Source organism: Penicillium concentricum, assembly GCF_028827145.1.
Source record: "Penicillium concentricum strain IBT 3081 chromosome Unknown utg000001l_segment0_segment0, whole genome shotgun sequence".
NCBI lineage: Eukaryota > Fungi > Ascomycota > Eurotiomycetes > Eurotiales > Aspergillaceae > Penicillium > Penicillium concentricum.
This window is the reverse complement of record NW_026622754.1, coordinates 4,205,880-4,228,763: the sequence shown is the minus strand read 5'-3', so window position 1 is coordinate 4,228,763 and position 22,884 is coordinate 4,205,880. Positions and strand designations below refer to the sequence as shown.

The following is a 22,884-nucleotide window of genomic DNA, read 5'->3' as shown; positions in this document are numbered from 1 at the left end:
TCAAGATCAAGATGGCCCCTTGGCTGTGCGCAATGGATTCTGGGCATAAGTGCTTATTGGGGTGTGATGGGGTCCAAGTCTTGGCGTCAAAGAGCTGTGCATCAGGTGATGCCTTAAATAGGCAAAAAATAACACCTCAGGAATCCACATATTTGTTTACCTGATAGCTAGAAAATATATAAATAAAGACCATAGCGCCGGCCATGTTAAAAAATGTATAAACACCGAAACGTGTACTCCGTAGCGCCCGGAATCAGCGCTTAGGTACATGGACCCTCCCCTGGCGCGTGCGGATGGCCAGTGAGGAGTGAGAATGGAGATTATCGACTCCATCTTCCCTATTTATCTCACTTTGAGTTGCTCCAAGAATAGGTATTTCTCAATAAATTCAGAGTATTGACCAAGGGTAACCTGGAAGATCCCCAATTTAGAACATATAAAGGACAAAGGACACAAAACATAAAGAGAAAGACGTTCAGCCCTAAAAACCCGCTCGTGCCTGTACTTCCCGTTGTCTCCACACCTGCCGAACCTCCCCCTCGATGTTTCAGTCTTCCCCTTTCTCAAACTTCCATTCCATTGTGTCATTCATTTTTCACAGCCTTCGCCACAAGGGTCACACTCATTCCACCCTATTTCCATTTCCGCATTCTTTCTCCACATCCTTCCCTTTCTTGCCAAGAGATCGGCGGTCTTCAATGAAACACTGTCTATTGTCGCTTTGAATACGCCAATGCGCATCTGAAATACCAGCGCATCATTGTGATCATATACACGTGGCTTGCAGCCCTCGATACCTGACACCGCGATCCCCGCCACTCTCCTTGCCTTGCGCAGGTATGCGCCATTCGTGCGGTTAACATACTACCATTCCCATCGCTCGTTGCGCCTGAGCTTTTGTCTCTCTTTATTCTTTACATCCATTTCAAACCTCAAACACGACTTTTCCCGGCTGGCCCGAGGAAGTCGACATTTGATCGTTCGTGATCCCGTCATTCGTTTCAACCCTCCGTGATCACTTCCTGGCAGGACCAGGTCAATCGACATAATGCTGTGCTGTGGAGACCGCGAGAAGGGGGATGTAGCCATGGAAGAGAAATGGGACTATGTGGTATGTCTACACAATGACAGTGTTGTATAGATGCCTCGGTATACTGATACTTACTTCCTTAGAACTTGGACGACTTTAAATCCGAGTCTTGCTGGACAGGTTTCTCATATTTCTTCCTATGGGTATTTCTGTTTATCTCAATTGCTGTCTACGGTGTCGATACATTTACTGCAATCAATTTGCTGGCTTTCTCACGATGGTCTGGCAGAGTTGAACCCGCCATTCCCTTCAATATCTCCCGATGGATCTTCGCCGCCTGTATCATTGCTTCATTCGTTCTGTTGGCATACCGATGGATACATGCCATCCGCGCCATCCGCTCGGGTAGTATTACTCGCAGCTTTCTGGACCCACTGGCTGTGCGTATTCAGAGTATTCGCTTCGGCAAGCGGGGCCGTGGATATAGAAGATTCCTCGTCTTCGCTGAATTAACAAAAGACAGGAAAGCAGCAGAATATGTTGCTCTTTATGCATACTTCTCCTTCCAGTGTAAGTATACTACTATTGCCTACCTGCTATTTGAAAATAGCTAACAAATTTTAGTCTGGATGAACACGATCTTCGCAGATGGCCCGCGTCAAGTTCTCAATGGCATCACTCTCTATTCGGTCATGCAGATGGACCTCCTTCCTGGAGGGAAGAATGCCGCTCACGACGATGGAAGCTCTGGCGCCAGTCAATTCTTCAACAACATTAAGATTCTGGCCGAGGAAAATAACCTTCAAGCTGTGGTCTTGTTTGGTATGCTTTTCACTCTGGTCGTTTGGGTTCTGTCAGTCCTCAAGTTGATATCGGCGATCGTACTCTATTTGATCTTTCTCTTCCATCATATCCCAGCGGAAGACGGTACTCTTTCGAGGTACTGCCGGCGGAAGGTTGGCCAACGGCTGAAGCGCATCGTGCACCGCAAAAATACCAAGGCCCTGGCAAAGGGGCTCAAATTACAGAACCGTGCACCCACCCAGCCAATGCTGGCAACGGATTCAAACCCGACTCTACCTTCTTTCGCCGGAGATAAGGGCCCCGCAGTGGCTGTGTTGTCGCGAAGTACCACCCAGACCACTTTGCCGCCCTACTCGCGATCGGCTTCCTCGACAGCGCCGGGGCACAACCCGACACTGCCGAATCTGGAATTTGATTCCAAGCCAACACTGGCTCGAACTGGAACTTCATCTTCAGTATTGTCCGAGTCCGCTTCACTTACGGGCAATGCGGCCGGAATGGGATACACTCCTCTTGATCGCCAGAACCCGACGCTGCCACCAGTCCCTCCCTTGCCAGCCAACGTTCCATCAAGAATGGCCACTCCTCACTCTCGACCGGCTCCTGCGCCATATGGCAATGATGGTCGTCATAGCCCCGGTCCGGGCTATCGCAACCTCACCGATAGTTCTGATTCTCAGCCATATCAGGGCCACACCCCAGCGCCCGGTTATTCTTCCGCTGACATGGACGCCTCTGATGATCATGATTATTTCAACCGCGATCATGCGCCTGCTAACTATGACCCCTATGGTCCTCCGAGGGCCGCGTACGGCAGAGAGGACGGATACGGACCAAGATACGGGACCCCTGGTGGCCAAAGAGATGCACCCCGTGCACAGCAAGAGTACTATCAACAGGATCCATATTCAACAGATCCATATTCAACAAGATCCTACACGCCGGCCAGCACTGGTGGGACCCCTGCTCCCTATCGGTCCAACACCCCGGCAAGCTACCGACCTACACCTCCCCCACAAGCAGCCGCAATGGCCCAGCCTCCACCGAGGACGTTCACTCCAATGAGTTCGGCAACTCCCGCTCCTCAGAATGGTGGCTATGCAGCTTTCAACCCATCAATGGGTCATCAAACATCTCAGCCTCGCTCCCAGGCTCCTCCTGGTCCGTCCGCCTATACCCGAGCAAACACCGCTTCGCCCTCGGTCATGCATCGCGCTCCACCAGGGCACACATTCAATCGCTCAAATACTCACCAATATTGATAAGGCTCGCACCCGTAGCCTTCGTTGAAGGCCATGAGACCTTATTATGATGAAAACCAGGAGCTGGTTCTCCTGTGCGTGATGACCGGACCACTCGCTAATACTGATCACGACCAGCGAACCTCTCGAGATCTTGTACATACCCCTATTCGCCTTACTCCGATATCCTTCCTCGAATCTTTATTCCCCCTGACACGAATTGATCACATTTTATTCCCCCATTTACTGCAAATGTATACACAAGTAGCTTGAAAGTAATCTTGACATCCCTTTTTATTACACGACTCCATCACCCATAATAATGCAAACGAAAAATAATCTGAGTATTATACACCTATACTATAAGCTATACAATCAACAACTTCCAACATCCACAACAAAGGTACACCCAATCACCAAATCTTCTTAGCGATCATCTCATACCGCTGTACATGATCAACATTAAACTCCCCATCCTTGCTCTTATCTTTCTCCTCCTTCTCCTTCACCCGCCGCAACCCATCCGGATCATCAGCATAGATCAACTTCCGCTTCTCATCCCCGACTTCAACAACACCCCACCCACCAACACGCTGACTACCCTCAACATCGAAATCCCGAGAACGAGGCGCCCCACTCTCAGTACCGGACTGGTTATTCGAGGACTGTCTGCGCTCACTCTCCCGAGCCTTCATTTTCCTGTATCGGGAACGCGCAAACGCAAGCAAGACCATGCCCAACAAGAGTTTCAGGATGAGCAGGACGATAAATCCAGTCAGCAACAGGATACCGGTGAAGATATGGACGGATTGTGCTGGGGACGGGATTGCGTTTTCGAGGACTGTGCGGAAGAATGCGCTGACGTGGGCCGCAGAGGCGGGGAGGAGCGTTGCGAGTGTCAAGGGTGGAGCTGAGGGGATCGGGGAGGGGGCGTAGTGATTGTGGATTGAGGTTAGGGAGGTTGCTCCGTTTGCTGTTGAGGATGGGTGTTGGGGGATGAGGGCTGCTAGGAACATTTGGTATGTTTGGACGGAGACCCGAAAGAACAGACAGGAGAGAGGGATAACGGGTAGGCCAATGCGACGGGTTAGGTTTTGTTCGCCGAAAGCGTTTGTGTAGTAGTCCTTTGCTAGGACGTCTAGGAAGCGGCCGTAGATTGCTGGACGGTTGTTGTTGAACTTGTTGATGTAGGCGTGTTTGAGCCAGTCTACTAGCATCTCGGAGCCTAGGACGACTAGGAATGGGCCTAGGACTTGGGCTATTGTTGGGATGAAGGAGTTGACGCTGTTGAAGGATGATAGGATTGAGGATGGGAAGAGGGTGAATGCTTGGGGTAGGATGGATGATGCGGTGCGTGGAGGCGTGGATAGTGGTGTGCTGTTAGTGATTGTGGAGGACTGGCCTGGGAAGCTAGACCCTAGCCCGAGGTTGCCGACGAAGTTGAAGGCGCCTGTTTCCACGATGTTACGCGAAGCGATGATGGTAAGCATCAGCCATAGCTGGAAACGTTCCACGACATCCGCACAGGTAAGCTGGAAGAGGTTTTCTTTCTCGAATTTGCGGAAGACGGTAGATTTGATCTCCACGAACTGGTTCGATAAGAGTAGGGTAATCAGTGCGTTGGAGTATGAGTTCACTGCCACGTTCAGAGTCATGACCTGATAGAACAGGGACAGTGCATGGGATACTGTGTAAACCAGTGCCACCAGGAACAACCAGAACGGACGAATGATCTTGCTTCGGCCGTCCGGACGACGCTCAAGGGCCTCCCGCGAGAAGAGACACTCAAGGACATCCTGACCTATAGCAGCCAAGAGCCTGTCGCTGACCTCCAGCACATTGTAGATAACGTATAACTTGATAGCAGCCTGTCCACGAATCCAGTGGTACATCCGACTTGCATCGAAGTACATCAAAACACAGCATGTGGCTATCATCAGCAAGCCTGTCAGGATGTCCGCTTTGTCGTCTGGAAGAAGCGCCGAGGGCATCGACTTCTTCCGCCGATGGTGGTGTTTGCGGGATTCGGAGGATCGATGTTTCCTTCTTGGTCCCATGTCTGGCCCCACAGAGGAGCCCTGAGGCAGGTGGGGAGTGGCGTCAGATTCGCTTTCGCGTCTTCCACGCTGCTCCTCCTTCACATTATGATTCCTCCTGCGCCATACTCGACCAATCCCATTCATGACGAACTTCCAAATGAACCGGATCTCAGCTCCCAGATTCATCACCCATGACTCGCCCAAGATATAGACAGCCTTAATAAACCGCAGTGGCATTATCGTGAAAGAGTAAAGCCATGCATCAAGGCAAGCAAGACTCCCAAAGCAAAGTACCTGCTCGAGCATAGGTGCGAGCATAATGAAGTTCATGAGCCTCTCGATCTTCACTCGTGATGATTCGTAAGGGAAGTCGTTGGCTGCGTCACGGTGAATGTACAATGGTGAAGGCCGACCAGAAGCAAGCTCAAGCTGAAGATAGGTTGGCAGAGAAACTGGCGGCAAGGGGATAGATGATGGCAATGGGGAAGACTTGGGCGATTCTATAATCTGAGGTGATGCAATAAGGTGGCCCTTCAAATCGCGGTCCAGCGCGGGTCGGTCCTGTCTCGAGCGCGATGCCCATGTCTGGGTTAGGCGGTCATTGCCTGGGGTAACGGGCAATTGACGACGCGTGGAGCCAGGGGTTGAAACAGTTCGTGCTGGCTGTGACCGATTGCGGAGTGAGGCATTTTGAGTATTCCGTGGGAAGGCTGGACTCGCGGGTGCGGAAGCATCTCCCAACAACACCTCTTTAGCGGGCCGCAACTTTGGCAAAACGTCCGCGGGCGATGGCTTTTGGCTCAGTGACTGGAGCACAAATTCTGGTATCTCCGGCTGTGCGATATAATTATTCCCATGAACATTGTCCGAGACTACTCGCCTTCCAGTGTTCGTTTCTGATTCCACGGGGCGGTAAGGTATTGAGTCTGGGGAGGACGTGAGTGCCTGGATCTTCTCAGGAGACAGCTTCATGATCTTCTCTTTGTCTGCTGGTAGTTGGTGAGACAGATCAGTAGACATATCAGCCAAAGCAGCCATGACCTTGGGGCCATTGTATACATCCACTACTGACAACTGGCCAAGGGTATCTCCATTGTCTGGTGAATGCTCGACTAGAATCCCAAGTCCCTGCTCGCGTTCCATGTTGGCCGGTTTATTTCCTCCATTGGCAGGGCGCTGTGCCGAAGTCGTATTGTGCTTCCGTTGCCCATTTGTGCCATCGTCTCCATTGGTTGGCCGTTGATCAGCCTCACCGTTTGATTGTGCCGTAATAGTATCTGCTCGACTGCATTTCCCTTCGACAGAATGGGGCAATGATTGTTTCTCAACCCTCAAGCTCCCATTGGTCCCGTTTGCGATACCATGTTCAGGCATCTTCCGCTGTGACGGAGCTTCACTGGTATCTACGGCATGGCTCATTCTGACCACCCAGCAACTCGCGACAGTCCAATATGTCCCTTAAAAATCTCCACAAGCTTGCAGTATTGCCACTCATATCATCAGAAAGCGCAGATAACCAGCATGCATCGTTTGAATTTGGGTCGCGACGGGTGATCAACTATGTTCGAAGGTGAAGAGGCGTAAAGCAAAAGGACAGGAAGGCAATAGCGACGTCCACAGATAAGTTATTGTATTAACAAAGGCATTCGTCCAGCTGGTACATCCTCAAAAAAAAAAAAAAGGCACAGTCTGGGCTGTTCGGCGTACTTATTGATGTAGGTGTCTGGGGAAAGATAAGGATGGCAGATTATCTGGCCAGTCGGTGAGTCGGAGATTAGCGTCATCGAATGCCTTAGGCAGATAGGCAGAGTCACGTGCATCGGAAAGGGGGGTTGATCCCCACCCGATGGAGAAGTACGGAGTACAACAACTACAACACTACACAGAAATGTCTCTATCTTCACTACCTTTGGAGCTCTTACTCTATATACAACACAACCTACAATATGCATCAGATTTAAACGCCATGTCACAGACTTGTCGCCTGTTACACACCATAGTCAGCCCTCAGCTCCACTTAAGATTTGCGAATAATTGTGAACCCAATATTCTGCGCCTTGTGAAGACCGGCAATTCAGATGCCCTACGCAAGCTGTTGTCTGCTGGTTACAAATTATTTGATTTTATGGAAACACCGCGACTTTGGTGGAAGGAATATTTTGATGGTGACACCTACATGGAAACGAAACTGAAATCGAGGTCCCCCATGATGATCGCGGCAGCACATGGTCATTTGGAGATTCTTCAAATGTTTATTGACACTCTGCCTTCAACCATCACAAGGCTTACTTATCGATCCTGGCATCTTCTAAGCTGCGCGGCTCTGCATGGTCAGTTGGATGTAGTGAAGTTCCTAATAGGTCAAGGTGTCCCAGTGGACTATACTGACCGGCTGGGGACCACTCGGACGACACTCCAATATGCGGTTACGGGAGGCCATTTTCCAGTGGTTAAGTATATAGTTGAGAATACCGCATGCGAAGATCAACTACAAGATTCGGCAGTTGATCTTCTTTGTTGTGCAACAAACGCAGGTCATTTGGAGATTGTTAAATACCTGGTCAAATGTGGTGCTGACTTTACCTATCCACCTTGGGGCTATCCAATCATCAAATATAGCCCGAGTTCAGCTTTTGACACTGCCATCCAACAAGGCTACGAAGACATAGTATCATTTTTCCTAGACAATGTACCTCCCAAATTCTTGGATGATATGAGCATCAGCGACTGGAAATCAGTGTTGAACCCTTGTGACCGCGATGAAGGTGTACTATATTATGGGCTATCTACATGCAGAAAACCAAAGATTGCCCAGATGATATTTGACCGAATCGATCTGGAAACAAAACTCGCAACTACTACTCCAATTGAGCAAGCTTATCTGCTTGCTGTGGCAGCAGAGACTGGAAACGTGTCTCTTACTCGACAACTACTCGATAAGGGGGGTAGGCCTGTCTCGTCCCAAACACAGCTCCACCGCAAAACTTTTAAATCATCACCCAACCTGTGGGCTTCAAATGCCGAAAACTTTTGCGGAGGTACTGTTTGTCATGACGCGATCACAATCAATGCAAGCCACACACCCGTGGTCTGTGCAATGAATAACGGGCATGCCGAAATAATGGAGACTTTTCTTCGTTGCCCAGATTATCCGGTCTCCAGATTGGATGTGGCCTCTGCGGCACACAAAGGAGAAGAAGCAATTGTGCTCAGGCTTCTCGACAAAGCTGGAAAAAGGCGTTTCAAGGGTCTGGCCACAGCTGCATTGTATGCAACTTCCTATCTAGACAAGTTTATACCCGCGATGGAAAGTATTTTCGATGTTCTCACCACCCAAGATGTGAAGATTGTGATTTCGATGTTGATAAGCTCCACTGGTCCTCAAGCTTCGCGTGTAGGCCACTTGGAAGCTACAAAGTTCTTAATTGAGAAAGGGGGCAAGCGACCATTCGATGAGATACCCTCCTGCTTTGGCTACTTTGAACGACGTTGGAGAGAACCTACTTCGTTCCTGGAGCACGCGGCGGCCGCTTGCCCAGTTACTCAGTTCCGAGCAGTACTTGCGCAATGGAACTTGGAACTGGATCCAGGCAACGACTATTGCAAAGCTGCACTTGCCGCCGCTGCCCTCCATAAAAAAGCAGAAACAATTCAGGTATTTATTGAGAGAGGGTTTGATGTCAATTCCACATATTTACACCGCGGGAAGCTCTCGCCGTTGCTACATCTAGTTTTGCAACCACTGAAACATGAGGACGGCCGGGTCGTTGACATAGACGACGATGAACGCATGAGGATACGACAGTTGTATCACCCTAATGGACACCCATGGTTGGACCACGTACACCCACGCGCATCCATACAGTTGCTCATCGAGCATGGTGCCGATATCAATCAAGTGGACTCACACGGCCGAACTGCTTTGTTTTTAACTACAGAAAGAAGGACACTTGGCTTGACTGAGGAATTGCTCAGGCTGGGAGCCAACCCCGTACTCAAGAGCCCGGGAAAGGTAAGCCCTCTCGAGCTGGCTATTTCCCAAGGCCAGGCAAAATACGTGAAAGCCTTTTTGAAGGCCATTGAGACTCGTTCTTTCGCCTGTGCCAACTTTGTCAGCCTCATCCCTGACGTTCTGCCGGTGGAGACGCTGCCAAACAGAGCTTCTGGTGAACAGTTTTCTGTCTCTTCGAGAAATCGACTGTCGCAATATCGAATGCTTGCTCGAGATGGCCAGATGGGACCTACCAAAACCTTTCCACGTCCGTGTGGAGACATAGACAGGCGAGGCAGCACGAGTTCGGAAGACATAAGCACAGATGAGGAGATCTGGCAGGTGGTTTCTCAACATTCAGAAGATAACTTCATATCAATTTGGTCTGCAACCGAGGACGATGACTGCATTAGTGACCTACGCTGGGTGCGGTTCTTTATTGCAAAGGCCATGACTCAACATCACTGGCGAATGATGTACCCAGTACCAGTTTAGATTGAAATTGAACGGCTCGAAAGCACATATATTCAAGATGAATAGGATATCTATCAATTGACATGATACCCGTATCACTAGTTTATAACTAAGCGCTAAATCAGGTAAGTTCTTACGTAGGCCTTGCTCACTGAGTATCTCTCAGCACAGGGTTAATTGCACTCACTAAACAGTCCGATGATACTCAGTGATACTGAGGATATGGCCAATCAGCACTCAAGTCATGCGCACTGACCGTATTCCATGAGACTAGACTGCCGTAATGATTTGCACTAGGCTGCTCCAGCACTTATCGTGATATCGCGAGGATAAGACGAACTGCAATCCCATCCGCTAGTCCCTCGTAGCCCTAGACAGGGGTCCATTTCATGTCAATCTCAATGATGGTCAGTCATCCTCAGGTCCCGATTTCAAAGCAACCGTGAAACAGCACATAAGCATTAGAAATCGCCTATAGGGCTACATCTCGACAGCTCCCGTAGTTGGCTATTTAGAGGCGGTTGTGAACATGAAGCTGTCTAATTATCTCTCCATCCGATTCATCAAGTCTATTGAAACAACTGCAACGCTGCCAGATACAAGTCCTACTTGAATCATTCTATTATCCATCTTCCCGCCATGACTATCTCCGAAAACACCGTGGTTCTCGTTACCGGCGCTAGTCGAGGGAAGTTCTGCCTAAAGCCTTATTGGGCTCGAGCTGACGGAAGATAGGAATCGGACGGACGTTGGTAGAAACCTTCCTGCTCCGGCCTAAGCACACCGTTATTGCTAGTCTCCGTGACACAGCCGCAGACTACGCTAAGGAGCTCGAGGCCTTGCCCAAGGCTGATGGCTCACGTCTGCAGATAGTAAAGATTGAAAGCAGAAACCCGGCTGACCCGGCAGCGGCCATCAAGGATCTCACGGACATCGACCACATCGATGTGGTAGTGGCCAATGCCGGCGGAGCCGGTGAGAAGGGCATCATCCCCTTGGACGTGGTGAGCTCCGAGATCGTGACCGACGTATTTACCGTAAATGCTCTCGGTCCCCTGGCCCTGTATCAGGCCGTCAAACCTTTACTGGAGAAGTCCCAGGCCCCCAAATGGGTGTCTGTCACCAGTGCAGCAGGTTCGATTGGCCGACTTGAGCTTCATAGGGCTCACATCGCCCCGGCGTATGGAATTGCCAAAGCGGGTTTGAACTGGATTACTACGTAAGATGCTGTCAGCTTTAGGCTACCCTGGCTGGGAAAGAAATCGGCTAACTCCGGCGGACATGCAGTGCCATCCACAGCGCCAACAAGGGCTTCGTCGCATTTGCCGTGCATCCCGGGTAATTAACCTGAGACACTATTCCGATGGAAGATTTTGGACAGCAGCTGACCATCTAACAGCCTCGTGCAAACGGAGAGCGGCAACAAGACCGCTCGCGGGATGGGCCTTCCCCAAGCCCCCAATTCCCAGCGCCAGAGTATCGATGCCATTCTGGGCCTGGTACGTGATGCCCTTCCCTATCTTGAAGGATGAAAGATAAAGACTGACTCGTCAGATTAATAATGCGACTCGGGAGACGAACTCGGGCAAGTTTTTCAACGCGATTGAAGGCACGGAGATCCCGTGGTAGAGGCCGCGAGTCCCGCGACAGCCTCGCTTCTATCTAAAATCCCCAGTCGCACGCCATTGATTAAGCTGCAGGATTGATATAACATGTATTCTGTCTTGCTGTGTCTATCTCTGTCATATATATGGAGTCGCTCCCAAGAATGAGTGAGCCATTTGACGCTAGTACTGATTTAGTCCTAACTAGTATAGTCCTTTTGCTACTGACCTCTCTTAAAACTCCCTTTTTTTCGAACACTCTTTTAACCCTCCTATGCAATAATCTTGTCAATATAAAGAGGTTTGCTGCTGAGGCAATTCATTCCATGCTTTCTCCAAGGGCTTGGTTGCTTTAATTCTAGAATTAGAGTCCCGTTTTCGCGGTATATCTTTTCAATTAGAAACACGCTGGTTCTACCATATTAAAATTAGGCGAATTTCTAGGTCAAGGCAGGCGTTGTACGCCTGCTATATCAGAGATCTTTTGTTGATAATGGTGTTGGTGAGAAGGCGCTGTATCCTCCCCAGCGATTATATCCGGTCGTTCTGAACATTCTGACGCGAAAGGTAAAAGCTTCAGAAGCAGAATCCCCAATCACAACCGGAGATGATCGTTCAGGGGACAAAGCGGCTTCTTACTAACACTACTATCGGCAAAGGATCTTTGATATAGCGGGAGTTGAGCGCCTACCTTGGCTTACTTTGGCCTAGGGAGTCGCCTGATTTGAATATGATAGACCCTGGTTAGTAAAAGTTTGTACTCTGCAGGTAGACGCTCGGGTGTTCGAGTGCACACGTCGAGTTCCGGACTACCACCTAGGATGCCTTCTTTTCTGCACCGTTCACTGTGCAAACTAGAACCAGGACTTCTGATAAATGAACTAAACGTGCAGTCATATCATTCCAGATTCACATATCAATCATGCCTATCATGTAGGTATTCCATAACTATAATGCATATACGCTATCATCAGATACACGTCAAGTGTCAAGCGAAAACAGTATGTGCCTCAATCCCAAAGCCACTAGATCTACCAGTAGCCAGGGAAAAGCCAGTCCAGCTTCTCCTTGGCCTCGGGCTTCCAGTTAGGCTGCGGGGTGCTGATACCGAACTTGATACCACCAGCCAGGTGCTTAGCCTGGATCAGCTCGGCGTGCTTATCGCTAGCCAGGGCATCAAGTACAGCAGTCACGAAACGGCGAGCGTTCTCGGCGTTGGATTTCATGTTGCCCATGACCATCTCGACGGTCACGTCGGCAGTGCCCTCGTGCCAGCAGTCGTAGTCCGTAGACATGCAGATCATCTGGTAAGCGATCTCGGCCTCGCGGGCAAGCTTGGCCTCAGGGAGGGCAGACATGTTGATAACACTGCCGCCCCATGAGCGGTACATCTTGCTCTCGGCGCGACTGGAGAACTGGGGGCCCTCTGGGTCGTGCAAAAGACATGGTTAGCGATATTTTGTGATGGGGAATGAAGTATAGCTTCACATACCCATGCAGATCAGAGTACCACGGTCGTGCAGGACGACACCATCACCCTCAAGGCTGTGTCCGCACTCGCGTACTACCTTGGCGATACCCTCATCGAAGGGGTCACCGAAGGGGACATGAGCGACAATGCCGCCCTCGAAGAAAGTCCACGGGCGCACGCCCTTGGTGCGGTCAATGACCTGGTCGGGGATGACAAAGTCACGGGGCTTGATATCCTCCTGCAGACTGCCGACGGCAGAGAAAGCAATCACGCTGCGGACACCGATGGAGCGCAGTGCGGCGATGTTGGCGCGAGCGGGAACCTCATGAGGAGCGATCTGGTGGTGCAAGCCGTGGCGGCTCAAAAAGGCGACGGCGACAACCTTGTTGTTGTGCTTACACTCGTGGTGCAGGATAGTGATGGGCGAGGAAGGGGCGCCCCATGGGGTTGTGACGTTCAGCAAAGCTACCTGGGTGAAGCCGGGCAACTCGCGCAGACCGGTGCCGCCGATGACAGCGATTGGGACGGGGCCTGTTAGATTCACTATCGTCAGCTTTTTATCGAAGTGGGGGTGTGAGGGGTAGTGATGTGAGAGGCAGAAGGGACACGTACCGTCGTATGTGGTAGGGAGAGAAGCCATTCTGCGAGCGAGTTGTTTTGTGGACTCAATTCGACGAAATGGTTTAGATATAGAGGAGAATGAACGTAAGCCTAAAATCCAGCGCATCTTGCGCCATCTTCAAATCTCTGAGGCTGCGGCCAGCCTGCGCTCCTCCGATTGGTTGTCTAATGACCCACGTGCTGCGAGTTCCTGAGGCCGCCACCTGCCTTTTTGGGCAATCTATAAAACTTTAAACCACTTCTACATCCACCTCTACATGTCTATCGTCGTAGTTGACCATTCGTGAAGGGAATCTAAAAGATTCTTTGTCGTGCAGTCGGATGTACAATTTTGGTTACTAAATACAATTTGAGGTGACAAATGATACAGAGTCTGGACTCTGGACTCTGGAGTAATGCACTCCGGCTAATCTAAGCCGGCAACCACTCATAATGATGAGGACCCTTGTGTACTGGTCCTGGATCCTCACCTGGAAGACCAGGCTTGTTATAGTTGTGTGCACCGAAGTAGTCCATCTGGGCTTCCATGAACTTGGTCGGCAGTCCCAATCCACCCTCATACTTCAGATATTCCAGAGTAGCTGAGAGAGCCGGAATATATTGATCAAACTTGGTCCCCTCCATGACAATCTGCTTGAGACTGTGGAAGTTCTGGCGCAACTCATGCGCAACCGCATCCACAAACTTGGTGTTGGTCAGCTCGTTCTGGACGGCAAGCGGCGGCTGCAGTAAATCGGCGATATGATCTGATTTAATGATACATCCCGCTCGCCAGATCTGCAGACAGTCACCCAAGTTGACATTCCAGCCTTCGTCTATCGAGGCCCGGGAAATCAGCTCCAAGCCCTGGCAGAATGACGCCAGGAAGGAACAGTACACAGCTTGTCGTAGATTCTCGATGATCGTTTTGTGGTCCCGGGTTCCCTCGATCGGTTTCGGGATGGGCATCTCCAGCTTTTTCGCAGCGCGCGCTCGCTCTATGCGGTTTCCACTCGAGACTCGCATGTAATGGGCAGCCGCTAATGTCGGACAAGAGACATGCCGGGCGGCAGACTCCATGAGACACCAGTATGGAGTGCCTTCGGTGTTATCGTCGTCTTGAACCACCTTGTCAAGCACATCATCGAGCACGTATCCATCATCCCGGCTGGCTCCCTCGCCTTTGCGATCACCTTTAGGTGTTCTCCGCGTGTGTAAAATGTTGGCACCGATGTTAATTAGGAAGTTGCCTCGCAGCTCGCCAGACTCGTTCCATTTATCGAAGACATCTCCGATTTTGCCATGGTCCATTTCAAGTCCCTCATGCATGTATTGCCATGTTTCAGCAAGAACAGAGAGCATTCCACCCTCGATGCCATTATGAACCATCTTGATGTAGTGACCAGATCCACCGGGGCCCATGCGCTTCACACACGGAGTCCCAGATTTGGGATCCTGGGCTGCATACGACTCTAAGAATGGCATAACACGCTCAATGGCTTTGGCATCTCCGCCAGGCGAGAGACTGGGTCCCCGTCGTGCAGACTGATACCCACCCGAAACGCCCATTCCAATCCAGCTGACACCGATGGCAGCACACTCTTTCTGGCGCCGTTCGGTGTTCCGGTAGTTCTCGTTTCCGCCGTCGAGGATGATATCGCCCTCTTTCAGGTCGGGTTTGAGCATGCGAAGTACTTCATCTGCGGGCTCGCCGTGCGTGATGGAGAACATGAATAGCTTCCGGTCGGACTTGCCTTCTAGGCTCTTGGCAAATTGGTTGATGTCATAAAATCCCTGGACTCGGCCTGTGATGCTCTTATTGTCTCTTGCGTAATTCACCACTTCATCGACGTTCTTTCTTTCTATATCCCAGACTGAGACTAGGAGGCCGAGCTCAGCGAATCGGAGGGTCATCATAGAGCCCATGTTTCCGGCTCCGACGACACCGATGCTTTTGATGGGGGGCGGCATTGTGGGTTGGTGTTGACTCGGTAAGACTAACTCATTCAGAGGTCCCGATTCGAAGTTCGAGAGCAAAATATGCGGGAGATATTTGCATGAAGGTGTTTGGGACGACTCTCCTTCTTCTTGAACGAGATGCTTGTGGCAATCGGATCTATGATCCGGGGCATTGTCAATATGCAATCAGACACGCCACGAGCCTGTCAACTGGGTGTGTATCCTCTTGCGTAGATAGCATTTCTGGGCAGAAGAGGCAAGTGAGGCAAGTTGAGGCAAAGTTCATTGTTGTAGAGCCTATGAAAGACTCAAATTGTGGCCAAGCTCGATATGGGCTGACATGATGCATTGCTGACGACACAAGCCCTAACCAAGAGCACTTACATCACGATGGACACAGAATGAAGAAGGAATGGGCAAAACAGCAACAGGTGAGGCAAATATATACTCAATGGTACCAAGCATGGCAACCTTTCATAGGAGCTCTCCCCCCATACGTCCAGTGGATTGTGTGTTTTTACCGACATCAACGACCCATCACGAAACATAAGGAAACACAATAAGCACTTTGCTTGACCTCAAGTTTCCAAAAGGAGAAAAGACGAACAATGTCAATCCCCTACTCCAGCCTTCAAAAGGTTCCCCTCTCATACGCTTCCTGCTCAATCGGCTGCTGTCCAACCGACACACTCCCGCTCCGACTCCAAGCAATCAGCGAAGCGGGCTTCAGCGCAATTGAGCTCTCCTTTCCAGATATCCTAGACTATGGCGCGCAGATCACCGGTAGCGCAATCGCGCCGGACAACTATACCGCAATCATGCCCGTGGCCGTGGAGATCCGCAAACTATGCGAAGAACACAACTTGAAAATCATGATGTTACAGCCATTCGCGAACTTCGAAGGCTGGGTCAAGGGCTCCGTGGATCGCGAGGAGGCATTTGCTAGAGCGACAGGCTGGATGGAGATTATGAATGTCGTGGGTACGAATTTGTTGCAGGTATGACAACTATATATATATGATAAACACCGGAAAATTCCCGAGAGCGATAAGCTAATAATATATCCAGGTCGGAGCAACGGACACGCCGGAACACATAATCAACAAGGAACGCGAGGCCATCATCGCCGACTTGCGCCTTTTATCCGACCTCCTCGCAAAACGCAACTATCGCCTCGCCTACGAGAACTGGTGTTGGTCAACCCATGCGCCTGGGTGGAAGGAAGTCTGGGATATAGTGAAAGCTGTGGATCGTCCGAATTGCGGGTTGTGTTTGGATACATTCCAGACTGCGGGTAGTGAATGGGGTGACCCGACTACGGAGTCAGGTCTAATTGAGTCGGTCTCGCAGTCTGAGCTTCGGAAGCGGTTTGAGGCGAGTATGGATGAGCTTGCGAAATCTGTGCCCGGTGATAAGATCTATCTGCTTCAGATCTCGGATGCGTATAAGGTGTCACCGCCGTTGGAGGATAAGACTATTAGTGGGCTGAGGGCTAGGGGTCGATGGAGTCATGATTATAGGCCTATGCCGTATGATGGCGGGTATTTGCCTATTGAGGACGTTGCGAGGGCGGTGCTCAAAACGGGGTTCCGGGGTTGGTTCTCGATGGAGATCTTTGATAGTGGACCACAGGGGACTGGGAAGAAGTATGAGATGGGGCCTTTTGCAGCGAAGGCTATGGATAGTATGCAGAAGTTTTTGAAGAATTGTGCGACGGATTGAGAACAAATTGTCTGTGAAATGTTTATAATGATATATGAGTTTTGAAATAATTTTTCTTGATACATTTGGTATATTGTCTTTTAGACTTGAAATAAAAACACATTTTGAGGATTCCTCGGAAATTCGGAGACACAATTTAGGAAAACGCCGGGGTGAGATGCAGGATTGACGCCAATGAGATCATAAAGCATGCGATATCAACTTGAATGTCATGGATAGCGAACAGTTATCCATTAGTTGGCATTGCTGGGGTAGGCAACGGTGTATGTGGGAACATACTCCTCCTTAATGGAGCGCAAGCTGACGAAACGGGACATCAGGTTGGCACTTCCGGCCTTGTCGTTGGTACCACTAGCACGTGCACCACCGAAGGGCTGCTGGCCAACAACGGCACCGGTGCTCTTGCAGTTGATATAGAAGTTGCCAGCGGCGTTTCGGAGAGCCTCATCAGCGACCTGGACAGCGGCACGGTCCTGGGCAAAGATAGAGCCGGTCAGAGCGTAGGTGCTGGTGCTATCGATTTTCTCACAGATCTTGGTGAAGTCGGCATCGGTGGCGTCGTTGTAGGAGTGGATGACCAGAACGGGACCAAAAAGCTCGCGCGAAAGGAGAGGATGGTCAGGGTTGGAGGTGCGGTATACGGTAGGCTGGATGTACCATCCCTTGGAAGAATCGTAGGTTCCACCGACGAGCAGCTCAAGCTCGGGGTCATTCTTGGCCTCATCGATGACACCGGACAGCTTGTTGAATGAGGCCTCGTGGATGACGGGACCGCAGAAGTTGGTGAAGTCGGATGGCTCGCCAATCTTAAGCTTCTGCACCTCAGCGACGACCTGCTGGGCGAAGTCCTCGGCGATCGAAGAGGCAATGTAGGCACGGGAGGTGGCGCTGCACTTCTGGCCCTGGAACTCGAAAGCACCGCGCACGGTCTGGACTGCGGCGTTGCGGACATCTGCGGACTTGTGTACCAAGTGGAAGTTCTTGCCTCCGGTCTCACCCACAATGCGAGGGTAGCTGCGGTATTTACCGTCCGCCACGCCCTGTGAGATCTTACCGTACAGCATGCGGAAGACATCAGTGCTTCCGGTGAAGTGAAGAGCGGCGAAGTCGCGGCTTTCCAGGACGGTGCTGGTCACCTCTGCGGCGTCACCAGGAACGAACTGGATGACATCCTTGGGAAGACCGGCCTCAAGGAGGATCTGGTGCACGAGCCAGTTGGAGGCAATCGCGGAGGGCGAGGGCTTCCAGATCACGACGTTACCCATCAGAGCGGGTGCACCAGCCAAGTTACCACCGATTGCGGTGAAGTTGAAGGGGCTAATCGCGTACACGAAACCCTCAAGAGGGCGGTACTCAAGACGGTTCCACACGCCGGTAGCGTTGTGAGCAGGCTGCTGTGCGTAAAGCTCCTCGGCGTACTTCACACCGAAACGGAAGAAGTCACAGAGCTCAGCGGCGGAATCAATCTCGGCTTGCCAGGCGTTCTTGCCCTGTCCGTGCATGGTCAAGGCCATAATATCGTAGCGGTACTTGGTCGCAATAAGATCAGCGGCCTTGAGGAAAATGCTAGCACGCTCGGCGAAAGGAGTATCGGCCCAGGACTTGCGGGCGGCGAGAGCCGAATCAATGGCGGACTGAACATCGGCCTTGGATGCGTTGGAGTAAGTTGCCACAGGAGCGTGGGTTGCGGGGTTAGACTGTGTGAAGGTTTCATATCCCTTGAGCTGTGTGATTGAATGTCAGAAATTGTCCAGTAAATATAATATTTCTTGCTGATTCTTACCTCCTTGCCCGCAACAACCAGAGGCACGTTCAACGGGGCTTGTTGCTTGTAGTTTGCCAAAGCCTCCTCGAGACCCTTGCGGTCTGGAGAGCCAGGAGTATAGTGTTTCTTTAAGATTCAAAATTAGCCGGCATGATCAAACAATCTGAATTTTCAATGACGAGCTCACGTTAGGTTCATTGTTAATCGTGGGCACCTTGAAAGTGGCATAAGTGCCCATGGAGCGTGTACCGGAGCTCGGAATTCGGCACGCGAGGCGCGAAATGGGCGCGCGAGTGCGCAGAATGGAGGACATCATGATAATAGTTTGAACGATGAATTAACTCTTCCAAACTTGCAAAGAGAAGATTTGGAGAGAAGAAGTAGACGCGGGGAAGAGACTATGATGAAAAGGGCCGGCTACTACCGGTCAGAAGCTCATAGCTACCCTGGTAAGGCGGGCGGGCCTGGGATTGGCTAGAACAGCCAATCAGAGGCTGCCGGTAGGTATCCCGGGTGGATCCCACCGGGCCGGCGTCTATATCGGCTTTGTCAAGAGAATTCCGTTTGTTCACCGGGCCCTGGTCCTTCATAGAAGTTCTTATTAGTCAAAAGATAATAAACAATATTCCCCCGCAGATCCAGATAATCTTGATAGCGGCGATTAACTTGCGTTAGATTTGGAAAAATGGAGAAGAGATCAACGGATCGGCGCTAGATGTATACATTAGAACTCGACCGTAGCAAAAGCCAAAGTATCTATTTATGGCCTAGGGAGACTATATAATATACAAAGTCAACGGAAAAACAACATCTATAATTCTCTTGATTGGTGTTCTCATATCTATCTCTAATATCTATATCTCTAGCACCTGGTATCATATGTACGGTAAAAGCACCATCTAGATAGGGACGTTCCGAATGTAACAGTAGACAAACAGTGTCTATGCAATCCACCACCACACTCGCTCAAGCCAGTTACGTGGCTGCGGTTTGATCTCCTCTTCTTCAAGTCGGTCGATCTCGTCCTTGCCGCTGAAAATGTCAACCTCCGACACCTTGATCATCCATGGTGTCTTGTAATACAACTTATGGCCGAAGTACAGCAAGAAGAAGATCACGAAGACAATGTAGGAAACAAGGAAATCGGAGGCGGTAAATGAGCCCGGGAAGAATATCGTATAGCCGTTGGTAATAGCCAGTAGTGACACAAAGACAATAGCGTAGTAAGCTCCATACGGCTGGAAGGGAGTAATGAAAGGCCGCGACTTGAGCAGGCCGTGGAAATCCAAAGCACTGCGGAAACGCTGAAGATATACTGTTAGCAAGTTATCTATGAAACGAACAGAAAGAAAGCAACCCAACGTACTAGATATGCCACTCCCACAACGACCCAAGAGATGAAACCTCCGATTGTGGTGATGTTGGTAAACCAATAAAACACGGTTGAACCCGAGGAAGACAGGTTCAGGAACGAGAGCAGACCAATCGCCCAAGTGACGAGTACAGCGTAGTACGGAACACCGTTTTTGTTGCAGCGAAGGAAAATCTTGGGAGCCTGGCCCTCACCCGCGAGCGAGTAAAGAGTTCGAGACCCAGCAAAGACCCAAGAATTACCCGAGGAAAAGGCAGAGATAAGGATGGCAGCATTGATAACGTGGTTCAGTCCGGAAATACCAGCGTTTTGGATGCCGACAACGAATGGAGAAGCTCCAGCACCTGACCCACCGCTGGCAACTCCCTGCAGCAAATTTTTATCGTTATATGCCACTGTCACGCCAATGACCAGACTTCCCAGGATATAAAATGCGAACAAACGGTAGATAAACCGATTCGCCGCCTTGGGGATGTTGCGGCGTGGCGAGGCAGCCTCACCGGCAGCAGTGGTGATCAGTTCGGGGGAGAAAATGAAGGAAAACCCGGACTTGATCATAGCGGTCCAGAATGCCAGAAATCGGCCTGTGTTGATGTTCGGGACCAAGTATGGTTCCACGAATGCACCTGGCGTTTGCCAGTACCGGAAACCAAGACGGTCATGATTAGGACCACCGCCAAAGAAAAGTATCACTCCGAGGATGATCAAACCGAGGATGGCGAGGATCTTAAGTGATGCAAACCAGAATTCCGCTTCACCGTACCAAGAGACCGCGACAATATTAAGAAGGAGAATGACTAGAGTGATTTCGTTAGATATCATAAATATTGGGCTGGTGGGACACTAAGTACTCACCAATGAGAATAATTGCGATCCATACACCCACGCTGACTGGTGACTGCCAATACTCAATGACAAGGCCGGATGCAGTGACTTCTGATGCTAGCAACATTGAAAATGAATACCTAGATAGTGACATCTATTAGTTTGACAGATTTCCAAGGTCGGAGCTTAAAGGAAGTAATTACCAGTAATTGTATCCTAGTATTTGAATCAGCATTAGGTTTAAATCTTGAGAGGTGGGTTCGACATACCAACCGCAAATCCAAGACTGGGCTCCGTAAACCGAGTGATCAAATAAGGCACAGAAACACCCTGAACAGGGAGATAGGTAGTCATTTCAGCAAGCATGTTCATGATAAAGTAAACAATACTTGACATCACAATATAACCCATGAGCAAAGGAGCTATCACCTATTAGCCCCATATCAAGCTTATGTTTCGCACGCAGGTTCTTACCAGGACCAACCGTCGACAGCGCAGCACCACTGCCGACAAAAAGACCTGTGCCGATACAACCACCCAGAGCCAAAAATTGAACATGACGCGAGCTCAAACCTCGCTGAGTCTTTGAGTTGTGACCGCCTGTGATCTCTCCCTGCAATGTTTTCGGGTCATCGTACGGAGAGATGGGACGGACCTCCGCCTCGAGACTCTTAGAGTCTTCCATGATGTGCGAAGGGGAATAGGAGGTTTGGCCAATCTACAACACGACTCGGGAGAGATAAGAAGAATAGCAATAAGACTGAAAATTCTAGGCAGCGGAGAAGCCTAGATCAACTTGTAATATCCGGGGAAAGACACAATTCTTATTATGTATACGACGAACCAATATAGCCCCCAACGCGTTATCTTTACAGATGAGACATAGTAAACGCCATGATAGTGTGCTCCAATGGGAGAAAGCTCCCCTCTAGAACGATACTTTTTTGAGCCTAGGGGGATTTAGTCAAGGTCTGGAAATGAGTTTTCTCCGTCAATCGGCGATTTTAAGCGCATGTATCCATCAAGCACTATGAAACGGTAAGCCCAATGCCCGAAAGAGATCTAGAAGAATGCGCCATTGTGGGGACGAGTGAGTTTCTGGAGATGATCGGCGCCCACATTACCTTTTAGTTCTAGCTTGGTGTGGGTGACCTGCCTTATCTGGTTTTATTTCATACATGTTCGGGCAGGATTCTCCCGTCAATGTCACATGTTCTTATCTTATCATTGACACATTGCGTCGCGATAAATGTTCCCACCTGGGCAGCTTTTAGCGTTCTGTTTAGCCCCAAGACTTTCTTTAAAGGTAAAGTGGTGGTCTGCGATTGGGCAGAATAAATTGACTTTAAACATTTGCCACCCGCTTCCAAGGTTGCCACAGAGATCACGTGGTATGAGTATGGGGAAGAATCCGGGGTAAAACAGGCGGACTTGGGACTCTAAATATAAAATCAGAGATAAAGTCTTGGAATGCATCCCTGAATTGAAACAGCTTACTAGAACATTCTGGGAAGCACTAAGCCGAAAATAACCAGCAAGTCACGAGTACAAAAAAACTTCTGGAACACCGGCCCGGTCACTTCTGCTTATCGCTTATCAGTGGGCCATGTCCCAATATCAAACCGGCCCGTAACCGTTCGGCATGTTGAATTTGCGAACCTACTGTTGGCTGCAGATTGCAAGTGAGAGGCGAATATCAAAGCGTCATTCTCGCTCGGACACTTTGATCTCCCTAGCCTTGAACCGATCGTAAATCATCGTGGCGTTATAATTTTATATCTTAATGTCTGGTATAGTTCAAAGAAGCATTTCAAGCATGAATAATAGCAATGCCATCCATAGATACATAGAAAAATGTCAGACCAGGCCGGCCCGTCAAGATGGGACTGCTGACCGTACCGGTGTACCTTGCGGTTGCCACCGGCTCTTACCCAATAAGTTCCACCAACAGATCGCCATATCTAAAAGGTCGCCTTCAACCGTGGCT

At 50.1% G+C, this 22,884-nt stretch overlaps 9 protein-coding genes across 9 annotated transcripts; 4 read left to right on the top strand and 5 right to left on the bottom strand.

The window, feature by feature from the left end:
• Positions 1 to 1,048: 1,048 nt before the first annotated feature.
• On the top strand, positions 1,049 to 3,096 carry N7517_001610 (uncharacterized protein; the record flags this gene model as incomplete). The annotated part of the gene is made up of 3 exons (XM_056719340.1): positions 1,049 to 1,111; positions 1,174 to 1,600; positions 1,655 to 3,096. The coding sequence occupies 3 exons, from the start codon at positions 1,049 to 1,051 to the stop codon at positions 3,094 to 3,096; spliced, it is 1,932 nt and encodes a 643-aa protein (XP_056583475.1).
• A 392-nt stretch (positions 3,097 to 3,488) lies between these two features.
• N7517_001609 (TAPT1 family protein) lies at positions 3,489 to 6,533 on the bottom strand (the record flags this gene model as incomplete). Its single annotated transcript, XM_056719339.1, has 1 exon — positions 3,489 to 6,533. One exon carries the CDS (start codon positions 6,531 to 6,533, stop codon positions 3,489 to 3,491), a length of 3,045 nt encoding a protein of 1,014 aa, XP_056583474.1.
• Positions 6,534 to 7,080: 547 nt separating this feature from the next.
• N7517_001608 (ankyrin repeat domain-containing protein) lies at positions 7,081 to 9,600 on the top strand (the record flags this gene model as incomplete). Its single annotated transcript, XM_056719338.1, has 1 exon — positions 7,081 to 9,600. One exon carries the CDS (start codon positions 7,081 to 7,083, stop codon positions 9,598 to 9,600), a length of 2,520 nt encoding a protein of 839 aa, XP_056583473.1.
• A 618-nt stretch (positions 9,601 to 10,218) lies between these two features.
• On the top strand, positions 10,219 to 11,208 carry N7517_001607 (Short-chain dehydrogenase/reductase SDR; the record flags this gene model as incomplete). Its single annotated transcript, XM_056719337.1, has 5 exons — positions 10,219 to 10,261; positions 10,315 to 10,798; positions 10,867 to 10,917; positions 10,979 to 11,078; positions 11,134 to 11,208. The coding sequence occupies 5 exons, from the start codon at positions 10,219 to 10,221 to the stop codon at positions 11,206 to 11,208; spliced, it is 753 nt and encodes a 250-aa protein (XP_056583472.1).
• A 1,006-nt stretch (positions 11,209 to 12,214) lies between these two features.
• Positions 12,215 to 13,381, bottom strand: N7517_001606 (S-methyl-5-thioadenosine phosphorylase; the record flags this gene model as incomplete). Its single annotated transcript, XM_056719336.1, has 3 exons — positions 12,215 to 12,609; positions 12,676 to 13,185; positions 13,267 to 13,381. 3 exons carry the CDS (start codon positions 13,379 to 13,381, stop codon positions 12,215 to 12,217), a joined length of 1,020 nt encoding a protein of 339 aa, XP_056583471.1.
• Positions 13,382 to 13,686: 305 nt separating this feature from the next.
• Positions 13,687 to 15,225, bottom strand: N7517_001605 (6-phosphogluconate dehydrogenase, decarboxylating; the record flags this gene model as incomplete). The annotated part of the gene is made up of 1 exon (XM_056719335.1): positions 13,687 to 15,225. One exon carries the CDS (start codon positions 15,223 to 15,225, stop codon positions 13,687 to 13,689), a length of 1,539 nt encoding a protein of 512 aa, XP_056583470.1.
• Positions 15,226 to 15,821: 596 nt separating this feature from the next.
• N7517_001604 (sugar phosphate isomerase/epimerase family protein) lies at positions 15,822 to 16,935 on the top strand (the record flags this gene model as incomplete). The annotated part of the gene is made up of 2 exons (XM_056719334.1): positions 15,822 to 16,211; positions 16,282 to 16,935. The coding sequence occupies 2 exons, from the start codon at positions 15,822 to 15,824 to the stop codon at positions 16,933 to 16,935; spliced, it is 1,044 nt and encodes a 347-aa protein (XP_056583469.1).
• A 233-nt stretch (positions 16,936 to 17,168) lies between these two features.
• prnC (delta-1-pyrroline-5-carboxylate dehydrogenase prnC) lies at positions 17,169 to 19,016 on the bottom strand (the record flags this gene model as incomplete). The annotated part of the gene is made up of 3 exons (XM_056719333.1): positions 17,169 to 18,659; positions 18,719 to 18,826; positions 18,888 to 19,016. The coding sequence occupies 3 exons, from the start codon at positions 19,014 to 19,016 to the stop codon at positions 17,169 to 17,171; spliced, it is 1,728 nt and encodes a 575-aa protein (XP_056583468.1).
• Positions 19,017 to 19,641: 625 nt separating this feature from the next.
• On the bottom strand, positions 19,642 to 21,582 carry N7517_001602 (uncharacterized protein; the record flags this gene model as incomplete). Its single annotated transcript, XM_056719332.1, has 6 exons — positions 19,642 to 20,004; positions 20,067 to 20,869; positions 20,928 to 21,037; positions 21,101 to 21,113; positions 21,167 to 21,319; positions 21,372 to 21,582. 6 exons carry the CDS (start codon positions 21,580 to 21,582, stop codon positions 19,642 to 19,644), a joined length of 1,653 nt encoding a protein of 550 aa, XP_056583467.1.
• Positions 21,583 to 22,884: the final 1,302 nt, after the last annotated feature.